General features: G+C 47.6%; 1 protein-coding gene across 19 annotated transcripts in view; it reads right to left on the bottom strand.

The window, feature by feature from the left end:
• DGKD (diacylglycerol kinase delta) overlaps positions 1-12472 on the bottom strand; it is a 116533-nt gene that overhangs the window by 31323 nt on the left and 72738 nt on the right. For 18 of the 19 annotated variants that reach the window (XR_635900.4, XM_021924159.2, XM_021924153.2 and 15 more), the window contains 6 exons: positions 6577-6681; positions 6161-6293; positions 5129-5235; positions 4601-4726; positions 3588-3690; positions 2695-2857 (listed from right to left, as the gene is read on the bottom strand). The exons of the other annotated variant lie outside the window; for it this stretch is intronic. Coding sequence is in view for 17 of the 18 variants with exons in the window: in XM_021924159.2 (XP_021779851.1) it covers positions 2695-2857; positions 3588-3690; positions 4601-4726; positions 5129-5235; positions 6161-6293; positions 6577-6681 (737 nt within the window). In the remaining variant the exon portion in view is untranslated. The remainder of the gene's footprint in view (positions 1-2694; positions 2858-3587; positions 3691-4600; positions 4727-5128; positions 5236-6160; positions 6294-6576; positions 6682-12472) is intronic. 19 annotated transcript variants of the gene reach the window in all.

The following is a 12472-nucleotide window of genomic DNA, read 5'->3' as shown; positions in this document are numbered from 1 at the left end:
ACTCTGGATCAACAGCCCCCAGGCAACTCCTGAAAGCTGACACTTGTACCTGTCCTCCAGAACACAGCACTCTGGTATCCTAGCACACCTCCAACAGGACACATCCCTGCTCAGAGAATGGTAGCACAACCACCAACCCAGTCGAGAGGCCAGACCCTCCTCCTCTCAGCCTGCAGCCGATCCAGCCCCTCCTGGCAGCCTCTCCTCCACACCCAACCCAGGTACCAGCTCAGGTCACCACCGTGCTCTCGCAGAGTCCCACAGAGGCCTCAGTCACTAGGACACCCTTCCTGAAAGCTCCCCACACGAGTTCCAAGAAGATCTTTCTAAAACACGAGCCTGGCCATGGGCCTTGCTTTATGAGGTTGCCCCTCATTTGCAGGAATGAGCCGAACCTCTTGGCCAGCACCCGCAGCCCTCCCCGATGGCAGGTGCCACCTTTCTGCTGCTGCCCCCGGTCTGGCCCCGCAGTGTTCCTTCTTGCCTCACCTCTGCACAAGCGGTGCCCTTGGCCCAGAAGCCTCCCCGTCTCCCTGCAGACATCAGAACACTAGAGCTCCTCAGACGCCAGCTCGGGGAGACGTGGAAGAACGCCCACTGTGCCTTGAGACCCCTGCCCCCCGGGTTCCCAGAGAACTTGCATCACCCCATTGAAGTGCCGGGGGACCCTGCGTGTGCTCCTACCCATTCCCTGCATCTGCACTCCTGGCCTGGCTGACCTACGCACCCTGCCTCGAGCTCAGTGTCCAACCCAGAATGAATGCTCAGAAGACAGGCAGGCGTAGGTGATGCGGCACCAAGCCCAGGCTCCACACAGAACACTGACACCTGTAAGGCCCCTTGCTCTTGGGAGAAGAGGTGACAGGTCAAGGCCGGGAACTGGAACATGAAGCAGTAGCTCCAGATTCTGCTGTGAGCTGTGTGAGATGAGCTGCTTCCAGAAACGGTAAATGACTGACTCAACTCCCTTTACGCCGCTGTGAGGGCTTCTAAATCATCCCATCTCATACCGAACTCCCACTACAAATCATGGGGTTTTGCTTGCACACCAAAATTAATATTTCGTTATTCTCGAGATCAGCTGTGTAGCCTGCCCTGCCCACAGCCATTTCAAAGCCTTCCTCCAACACCCCGGTACCATGTTTAATAACAACCTCAGCCTACTTGGTGCACTGTGATAACAGATGTATTATACCTCCACTTTCCCCACTTTTTAACTAAAATTATTTCTTTGCCAGGCACAGTGTAATCCAACACTTTCAGAGGTTGAGGAAGGAGGATCACTTGCGTCCAGGAGTTTGAAACCAACCTGGACCACACAGTGAGGCCACTCTACAAAACGTTTTAAAAGTTTTGTGATGCTCAACAAAACATTTTTTTAAAAAATCAGCTGGGCATAGTGGTGCACACCTGCAGTCCCAGCTACTCAGGAGGCTGGTTTGAGCCCAGGAGCTGTAGTGAGCCAGGATTGCGCCAGTGCAGTCAGCCTGGGCAACCTAGCAAGACCCTGTCTCAAAAAATATAAAGTTAAAAATAAAATTAAAATACTGTCTTCATCAGCCTACTAGTGATTGCAATCCTCCACCATTCAGATAAGTCTACAGAAAATGTGGGAGTACTGCCTTTGCGGAAGCAGGCTGGAGTGCTGCCATCTGTGACTGCTCTCCAACTGTGCCTGGCTGTGAGTGCGGACGAGTAACACCGAAGACACCCAGAGGACCAATGATGAGCAGCGTGTTCCTCTTACCCTGACACGTACGCCAAGGACACGCAGGGAACTGGCCGAGGTTCACACCAGAGTAGCCCCTGGCTCGTAAATACACAGACCCCCCGACTCCTCCCAGAAAAACACAGGCCAGACCAAGGTTCTGCAGGCACTTCCCACTTCGGGTATCCTGGACAATCTCTGGAAGTGCTAGCAAGTCCTCTCAGAGCTCCGACCTGGAGCTGATGCTTCCAAAGGAAGAAGAAATTCGCTGAAATGGCAAAATTCACAAAAGCAAATGTTTTCTACAAACTTATGAAAAGTACAAAACTACAAATAACACACACTGGCTCTCCAGCAAGCAGAGGAGCAGTCTAATCTCTGTGCTGCTGATGAACAGGGGAATCACTCTGGCCCAGCGTCGCCCTCGTGTGTTCCTGCTCTGCAGCACCTGCACACCGAGCAGCCTCCCGTGCCTCTCAGCAAACACTCCTCCTGGCCTTGCTGCAGGACAGGTTCTTTCTCAATGCTAGGCAGCCGTTACAAACAAAGTGGCATGCCAGGAAAACACACCCACAGATTAGATAGATAGAGAGAGAGAGAGAGAGAGAGAGAGAGAGAGAAAGAAAAAATAAAAGAAAGAAAATATACCCACAACGTTGTGTGCAGACACACGCAGAAGGCATTTGTGCAACGGCAGGTAAAGAAGAATCCTGATTGGCTCAAAAGATGCATGTGCATGGGTGTGTGTACATGGGTGTATGTATGTGTATGTACGTGTGTGCACACGCGCTGTGTTCCAAGTTGGAAGGCCATGCACCTCTATTAAGAGTGGGCACCTCCGCAAGTGCAATTTGGGGAGGAAGCACTTTAACTTTTCTTTCCTATTTAAAACTTTGTGTCTTTAATCTTTTTTTTTTTCTAACAAGCACACACCACCTACACAATTTTCAAAACTCCAAGAAAGATACATTTTACAAGCTTCCTACCCGAGGTGTGGGCCTCCGTTCATGAGGTCGAAGACCTGGGCGGGATTTAGCAGCTGTTTGAATCTTCTGAGGAACTTCACACCCTGGTTGTCCCCACTTTTTGAATTGACGAAGACCAACAGTGGGCTTGTGCAAGACGGAGGACAGCTGGCCTTCCAGAACCCTGGACGCGAGAATGAACAGAAGAAAACATGTAGGCCACGGAAGACGCTGGGGGCACCACTGATGGAATCAGCAGCAGGAGACCCCTCCAAGGACACACACCTGACACACGCACACCTATGACTCAGGAGGAGGTCAGCGAACAGTCCCCACGGCCACTCCCCATGTGTGAGGCCGGGAGCCCCATCCATCTGATCTCACATTCACAAGGCGTCCAACTGCCACCTTGCTGCTCTTCTCTTCCTGATCTCCTCTCAGCCATGGACCCCACATCCCCCCTTCCAGCAGTACTTGTCAACAGGTGCCACCATGTCCCAGTCAGACATGACAACAGCTGCAAGCCAGTGTGTCAGCAAGTGCTAGGCAGAGATGGAGCACAGCTTCAACAGCTCACGACGGAGAAGGCCACAGACCTGGGTTCCACTCAACAGCACCACCTCCACGTCAAGCGCCAGGCTCGGGTCTCAGGCCTGTGTAAGCCTGGGTGCCACTCAACAGCATCACCTCCACGTCAAGCGCCAGGCTCGGGTCTCAGGCCCGTCTAAGGGCAATGCCACAGAATCAGGGCACTGTGTGCCAATCTGTGCAACTCCTCCAGTAGCCCCCACAGCTGTGCCTGACCTCTTGCTGACATCTCACCAAGACAACCAACTCCAGAGCTGGAGAGGAAAGTGCGTGGAGAAGGAAGCATGTGGGCATGCATGAGAAAGATGAGCATGTGTGGTACCCACCATCAGAGTCGATGCTGTTGAGAGCCGTGGGTGGGATGACTGACACTTTGCACAGGCCAAGTGGGCACTTGGTCAGCAAGGATTCTTTACACGATGTGTGAACCTGAAACAAGAGTCCCCGCGTCACCAAGGGTCACTGGCATCCTTCACACACACCAGAAATCCTCCTGCCCTGTAGCTGACGAGCTGGCCCCGGGGGAGGCGGGTGATTTCAGAGCTGGGCTGGCCTGCTCCCATCAGGGGTCCCGGGCCCTGGCTTTGCACTTGAGAAGGCATAACACAGAAACACCGGGCAGGAGCCAGTCAGGGTTCACACCGTGTGAGCTACAGTCCTGTACCCAGCCCTCCGGCCCTTCACCCACAGCTACCTCAAACTTTCAGGACGACAGTGAGGGCTCCTGGGGCCATGTGCCTCTATGTGTCCCCTATGTCTTGGCTTCCTCCTGGCAGCCAGATGTGCTAGGCAAGTGACTGCAGCAGCCACTTCACAATGACCAACTCAGAAGCAAGCACATGGAGGCTCCCTGGGTCTTTCCCTGGAAGCACATCTCACCACCCAGAGCAACGATGAGACCCAGGACCTGGCAGGAGGCCATGTGGACTGCACCCCTTCCACATGGCTGGGCTCACTGTAAACACTGCCCAGAGCCGACACTGCTCCGAAGGCCCTCTACATCTTTCCTGCTTCCACACCACAGAGGCGGCCAGCTCAACTGTCCCAGGTGACCCCTCACAACCTGGCTGCAGCACCTGCCGCATGATGCAGGGTGACATCTGTCATAACAATACACATCTGCATGTGTCAAAAGGCAGGAATAAATTCAACAGGAAGAAATACCCCAAAAACACAGCTAAGAAGAATGTCCCAACAATTCAAAAACCCAATCTCAGCCGGAGGGGCCTCTGGGATGATTTTACCAGGATCCAGCAGATCATGTGGAGCCACAAGGCCCGCACGGACACCGTAGGGAGCAGGCCCTCCCCTCCAGCCCGGGCGCAGGGCCCACACTCACCATGGCCTTGCACCAGAGGCAGCGCCAGTCCTGCAGGCGCAGCACGCTGCCACAGGTCTTGTCGCACACAGTGCACTTGGCGCTCACAGGTAGGTTTCCTTCCAACCACTGGTGGGGCATTGCGATCTGCAACCAAACAGGCACGCGCTAGGGACGCTCCCAAGGCTCCACGTCAAGGGCAGCCAGGAGCCCTCAGACGGAAACGCTCGTTGTGAACTCAGCCAAGGCATTCTTCCCAGCACAAACTCCTTCCCTGATGGTCAGTGAGGGCAGGGATGGCAGGGCCTGTGAAGCACAATCTACCCACAGCACCTGTCGGAGGTGCAAACAAGACCCACAGGGACAGGATGGAGCTCGGGGGCGTGACAACCACACAGAGACCGCATGTGCTTTCCACTGTGACACCCAATGCCAGTGTGACCGTCTCAAATGAAACAGAGGTGGGGAGGGAAGGGAGGAGGCTTGCAAGGGGCCGTGCAGGTGGGGGGCCCTGGCTCAGGGCCCCACGGGTGGTATTTCTTAACATACCCCATCTGCATCTTCAATGATGTCCTTCCCGATGGAGGCCAGCGTGGTCCACTTGCAGTTATTGGTTGCACGCACAGCACAGCGCTTGTGGGCCTTAAATTTGCACACTGTGAGAGAAGGGACACACGAGCCTACAAGCTGTGTCTGTGCCAGAAGCTTCCCATGCTGAGCAGTGTTGTGAGAACTGTCCAGCTCCACAAAAGTCAAGGAAGGAATCAACGGCACTCCCATTTTATAAGTGAACTACTGTGATACGCTTAGAGGCTGATGGCGGTGGGACCGGCACCGGCAGGGAAAGCTGGGGATCAGTATGCTTTCTGTAACAGGCCAGAGAGTGAGCAGTGGAGACTCTGCAGGTCGTAACCAGCTTCCATCACCACTATTCAACTCTACCGTGTAGCACAAAAGCAGCCAGAGACAGTATTTTTTTGCGGACACAAATTTGAATTTCATGTAATTTTCATGTGTCACAAAATATGATTCTTCTTTTGATTTTTTCCAATCATTTAAAAATTTAAAAGCCAGTCTGAAGTGTGGGAGCTGTACAAAAACAGGCAGAGGCAGGGTGTGGTCCAGGCTACAGCTAACAGGCCCTGCTCTAGCCCACTGCTTTTGCCACCAGACTGGATGTCCGTGCCCAAACCCTGCAGCCCTGACCTCTAAATCTGTAACGCACTTTCAGTCCATATATGCACAGCCCTGTTTCCCCAGCTGCGGAGTGTGAGACACGGGGGCCGACCACTGTTCCTTCAGTGTCTTTCCCTCTGTGTGCTCTAGGCTTCCCCTGTTTCTCCTTTTGCCACCCACTGCTTCCCTTCTTTTCACTGTTTGAGCACTATAAAAAAATGATTTATCAAGGACTCTTCGGCAGGTAAAATAAAGAAGAATGGCGTCATAGAAATCACTGTGCCCCTGACTGACCACATGGGTGACAATGGCTTATTTATGGTGACTGGGTTTGGATTTCCAAGGCTTTATCAAGTAAAATGCCAGGCCACCTTTCCTGACAGAATAACAAATGCACATCCGTACCCTCGCAGGACAGCCCATGCGACGTGACCCCAGACAGAGCCTCACGGCACACATTGCAGTAGGTCGGCCTCGCGTGGGAACAGGCGTACCAATTGTGCATCCCTGAGAAGTGGTCCATGCTGTACTGGGTGGGCTGGAAGAACGAAACCAAGACGGCAAAGGTAAGACTTCTCTTTTAAATTGTTAAATGCAGTAACTTGGACAAGATTAAACAAAGTATCCAAGAGAGGAGAGGAGGAAGGTTTATAAAGGACAGGTCTGCCAGAGGACAAGCAATAAGCTTGAATTGTATAAGGAACATGCTGAGAATGTGAGCTCCAGACTGTGGGTCCGCAGGTGGGAGACACTCAGACAGCAGACACCGGGGTGAGGGAGGCAACAGGAGGCATTCGGAGAAGGGTATTTTCTTTTTTAACCTCAAAGTGCTCCCTGTTCTGCACAGTCTTTAATGCTGCAATCCAATCTTCCATTTCTTTTCTGTTATCAGCACACAAGATGAGCTTCCTGCATGGAGTTATGACCTAGAGAAAGAAACAGGTTCAACAGATCCATGAACAAAAAGCAAGTGCTGATAGCTATGAATGCTTTCTTGAAACCGACCTCACATAGACATAAAAATTACTATTTCATTCACATATTCACACTGAACCAAAACCAAAAATGGTTATCAAGGATCACTAAAAATTAAAAGTAAGAATGATCTCAAACCAAAGACAGTGAAATTCAGTTTTTATATGTTCATCAGCAATCAACTTAAGTGGACATTTATAATTGCTTACTGCTTAGACACAGTAGTAAGCCCTAGGAAATAAAAAAAGAAGTAACAACTGTGTCTTTCGAACAGTGGAAGACACAGTTGCTACTGCTTCAGGGAGCCCACAGTGATGCCCAGCATTTGAACAGTTGAGGGAAGTCTGCTCAGCTGTAAGTCTAGAATACCATGAGCATGCATCACATATAAATGTTCTTGTAGAAAACCTCAGTATCAGACTAGGCAGGACCTGAACAACTTGACTGGAACTAAAGTTGTGACCTGGTAATAATAAACAAATGAAAATGATATCCATAATATATAAAGGGTTGTAATCAGTAGAAAAAAATCTTCCTGATATAAAAAAGGCTATGAAATTGCATTTTACAAAAGAAATACATCAATATTCTTTTGTGTGTGGGGGGGGGTACATGGTAGGTATATGTATTTATGGGGCATATGAGACACTCTAATACAGGCACAGAATAATCACAGAGTAAATGGGGTATCCATTGCCTCAAGGATGTATCCTTTCTCTGTGTTACAAACCATCCAAGTATACTGAGTTATTTTTAAATGTACAGCAAATTACTAACTGTTGTCACCCTGTTGTGCTATCAAATACTAGACCTGTTTATTCTAACTATATTTTTGTACCTATTAACCATCCCCCCAGCCCCACTACCCTTCCCAGCCTCTGGTAACCATCAATCTATCTCCATGAGTTCAACTGTGTTCATTTTTTTTTTTTTAGCTCCCACAAATAAGTGAGAACATGTGAAGTTTGTCTTCCTGTGCTTGGCTTATTTCACTTAACATAAGTGTCCTCCTGTTGTTGCAAATGATAGGATCTCATTCTTTTTTATGGTCGAATAGTACTCCCTGTGTATATGCACCACATTTTCTTTATCCACTTGTCTGCTGATGAACACTTAGGTTGCTTCCAAACCTTAGCTACTGCGAATAGTGCTGCGATCATCACGGGAGTGCAGACATCTCTTCATACACTGATTTCCTTTCTTTTTGGTATACACCTAGCAGTGGGATTGCTGGATCGCATGGTAGTTGTATTTTTAGTTTTTTGAGGAACCTCCAAACTGTTCTCCACAGTGGTTGTACTAATTTACACTCCTACCAACAGTGTACGCGAGCTCCCTTTTCTCCACAGCCTCGCCAGCATTTGTTATTGCCTGTCCTTTGGATAAAAGTCATTGTAACTGGGGTAAGACGTTATCTCATTGTCATTTTTATTTGCATTTCTCTGATGATCAATGATATTGATCACTTTTTCATATACTACTTGCCATATGTATGTCTTCTTTTGAGAAATGTCTATTTCGCCTATTTTTTAACTGGATGATTAGATTTTTCCCTTTTGAATTATTTAAGCTCCCGATTTATTCTGGTTATAATCCCCTGTCAGAGGAATAGTTTGCAATTTCTTTTTGTTCCGTTTGTTTGTTTGTTTGTTTGAGACAGAGTCTCACTCTGCCACCCAGGCTGGAGTGCAGTGGCGCAATCTTGGCTCACTGCAAGCTCCACCTGCTGGGTTCACGCCATTCTCCTGCCTCAGCCTCCCGAGTAGTGGGGACTACAGGCGCCAGCCATCACACCCAGCTAATCTTTTGTATTTTTAGTAGAGACAAGGTTTCACCGTGTTAGCCAGGTTGGTCATGATCTCCTGACCTTGTGATCCTCCCACCTTGGCCTCCCAAAGTGCTGAGATTACAGGCGTGAGCTACCGCGCCCGGCAGTTTGCAAGTATTTTCTCCCATTCTGTGGGCTGTCTCCTCACTTTGTTGACTGTTTCCTTTGCTGTGCAGGAACTGTTCAACTTGTTAAAAACAGGAGCTTTTTTCACTGTTTCCTTTGCTATGCAGGACCTTTAACCATTTGTCCACTTTTTGCTTTGGTTGCCTGTGCTTGTGGAAATTACTCAAGAAACCTCTGCCCAGTCCAATGTGCTGGAAAGTTTCCCCAGTGTTTTCTTTTCATAGTTTCATAGTTTGAGGTCTTAAAGTCTTTAATCCATTTTGATTTGATATTTGTTTATGGCAAGAAACAGGTGTCTAGTTTCATCCTTCTGCATATGGATAACCAGTTTTCCCAGCACCATTTATTGAAGAGATTGTGCTTTCCTCAGTATATGTTCTTGGTACGTTTGTCAAAAACGTGTTCACTGTGTATGTATGAATTTATTTCTGGGTTCTCTATTCTGTTCCATTGTTCTGTGTCTGTTTTTATGTCAGAACCACACTGTTTGGGTTAGTATAGCTCTGTAGTATAATTTGAAGTCAGAAAATGTGATTCCTCCAATTTTTCATCAGGATAATTTTGGCTATTCTGGGTCTTTTGGCTATTCTGGATCCGTAAAAATTTAGAATTATTTTTTCCATTTCTGTGAAGAATGTCCTTGGTATTTTAATAGGAATTGCACTGAATCTGTAGATTGTTTTGGGTAATACGAACATTTTCACACTGTTGATTCTTCCAGTCCATGAACACGGAGTATCTTTCCATTTTTTGTGTGTTCTCTTCCATTTCTTGCATCAATGTTTTGTAGTTTTCATTGTAGAAATCTCTCACTTCTTTAGTTAATTCCTAGGTACTTTATTTTATTTGTAACTACTGTAAATGGGATTATTTTCTTGATTTCTTTTCCAGATTGAGCACTGTTGGTACATATAGAAATGCTACTGAATCTTGCACATTGATTTTGGATCCTGCAACTCTACTGAATTTATCAGTTTTAATAGTTTTTTTGGTGGGGTCTTTAGGTTTTTCCAAATATAAGATCACATCATCTGCAAACAAGGATAATTTGACTTCTTGCTTTCCAATTTGGATGCCCTTTATTTCTTTTTTGTTGTTGTTGTTGTTTGATTGCTCTAGCTTGGACTTCCTCACAGAAGAAATACAAAATGGATAATAAGCAAGTAAAAAGCTGCTTAATTACTCTAGTCATCAGAGAATGCAAATGAAAATAGCAATCTATTTTTCGCCCATGGGATTGGCAAAGTTTTAAAAGATGACTATCCAGTACTGACAAACATGTGGGGGAAAAGAATTCTCCTCAAGTACTGACAGAAGGTAAACAGGATATAAACTTTTTAGAGAAAAAACTGATAGTGTATATCAAAATTTTCAAGGGTTGTAACCTTTTACTTTATTTTGTTTTATAATGATTATATTATACCGATGGAGTTCCAAAGTCAAATCTACAAACAAGGTAGATTCAGAAATCCAGCTTTTACATCTCTCCCCTCTATCCTGGTTCCTACAGGTTGCTTTACTTAAAAAAGAGAGAAAGAGCAAGTATGTTTCTCCGTCCATTTTTAAGATACATGCAAACATGTATATCATATTGTCCCCTTTGTCAACAGTAGCATGGACACTTTTCTCCACCTTTGCCTTTCCACTTAATTACATACCCCGGCCATCACTCTTTAGCAATATCCAGGGCTTCCTCATTCTTTCAACAGTGGCACAGTACTCCACTGTATAGGACTCAGCCAGCGCCCTATGAATGGGAATTTTGTGCTGTTTAGAATTCTTTGCTATTTCTCATAGTGTTGCCATGAATTATCTCTACAAGGATCTTTTCCTGTTTTTACCAACCTATCTCTGGGGTAAATTCCTAGAAGCAGTATTGCCCTGACAAAGAGTAAATGCACACGTAATATTGCTAGCTATTGCCAAACTATCCCCACAGGGGTTGTACCATTTTGCATTCTCACCAACAGTGTTAGGAAAATGCTTGCTTCCCCATGGATTCACCAACAAAATATGTTATTTAACTTTTAGATTTCGACACATCTCATAGCTTCAGTTTACATTAAGAAGACCCAATTTAGGAATACCCAATTTAAATTATTAAATGACCATGTTTCTGCCTCAGAAAACGTAGAAAGTACTTTATAGGGAGATTCTCCAGTGACTAAGTTTCATCGCAGAGGGGATAAACGGAACTGGGTCGCCGGTGCATGGTTCGCTTCTTCCTCCACCTATCCTGGGTTGATGGGAGAACACCTGGGGCCAGGCTGAGAGTGGTAAGCAGCAGAGCTGGGAGAGAGTGAGGGTGAAGGAGAGATAGCAAAGGTAGGCCTGGAGGGGCCATCTGCCTTCTGCCCTGCTGCTGTTCAAGCTTCGAGAGCACCACAAACCACCCCTCTCCCTCCAGAGGATAACCCCTGGCTCCGCAGATGCTTGCTAGGCTTCTCCTCTAGACTGGGGATTCTAAGAACATGGTGAGCAAAGTTCCTCCCCTCACAGAACTCACAGTGGGCAGAGGCAGGCAGATAACAATTTCCCACACTGACTCGGCCATGATGACAAAGTGGGCCCTGAGAGTGGGATTCGGTGGCGGTCTCTGGACAGCCACTCAGGGTCGGTCATGGGAGACTGGGAGCTGCAAGGCCGAGGCGAGTGCATCAGTCATCGGCACCGTCCCTGTCTACCTATCAACTCTGAGCACATGTCCCTAACTGTTCACTCTGGGTGAGTTTTAATATTTGAACACTTGTGTCAGCATAAATACAGTAAGAGAAAGATAACATACCTTACTTTGCATAACTCGGGGATTATATTAGGAGTCATGCAACAGGATATTTATAGAAGACAACAATGAGATGTTTTAGGTCCTAAGTCTACTACTCCCGCAGCAGCCTTTACGAGCTGAAGCGTCAACTTTGCTCCAGAACTCAGCCACAGCGATTGAGAAGATGGATCTTTGGGCCCACCTGACCCACACGCTGAAGGAGAGGATTTACTAGAATTGCTTTGTGGGTATTGGGCACTACTAGGCAGCAAATTACAGACAAAAGCATTAGGTTTAAAGACAGTGAGTTAATGATACAAGTGACCAAGGCATCACTGCCTTCACCTGTGCTACTGTTCGCAGACAATAAACACTGAGCAACAGATAAATGTCAGAGAACCTGGATTTTGGCTTCTAAGGAAAAAACAAAACAAAACAAAACAAAACCTCTTATTTGTGCCTGTTCTGTTGTGAAGAAGCCTGAGACAGACCCAGATCTGAATCCCACCTGGCAACTGATAAATTTGGGAAATGGGGGCAGACCCTCTTTGCTTCTCATCAAGAAAGGTGATGCTAGAAGCAACCTGCAGGGCTGTGGTGGGGCTGAACAGGACGAAGTGTGCACAGGGCCTGGCACACTCCCTGAGTCTGAAGCCCTTGCTAGCTGTGTAACTTAAAGCAGGTGCTTCTCTGCCCTGTGCCTCCACTGCCCTATCTGAAAACTGGGGCTATTAAGAGCAGTGTCGCATCCTAGCCTTGTTGTGAGGTGCCAGTTGGTGCAACCTCAGAATGTTCTGGGCACTGTCACTATCAGTGCTACCCCGGGCTCGAAGCCCTCAGCTTTGATGTCATCATTTGACACTGCTGAGACCCCTTTCCCACATGGGAGTCTTTCTTGAGACTGCTCTGATGTCAATGGTCCACCCTCCCAAACCACAAGAAATGTCACAGAAGAGTCCCACCAAGTAAGTCAGAAGCCATCTTTCTTAGTTGCCCACAGAGGGGACACAACTGGGCCTGCCTT

This window comes from Papio anubis, chromosome 10, assembly GCF_008728515.1.
Source record: "Papio anubis isolate 15944 chromosome 10, Panubis1.0, whole genome shotgun sequence".
Classification (NCBI taxonomy): Eukaryota; Metazoa; Chordata; class Mammalia; order Primates; family Cercopithecidae; genus Papio; species Papio anubis.
This window is presented reverse-complemented; position numbering and strand designations above follow the sequence as displayed.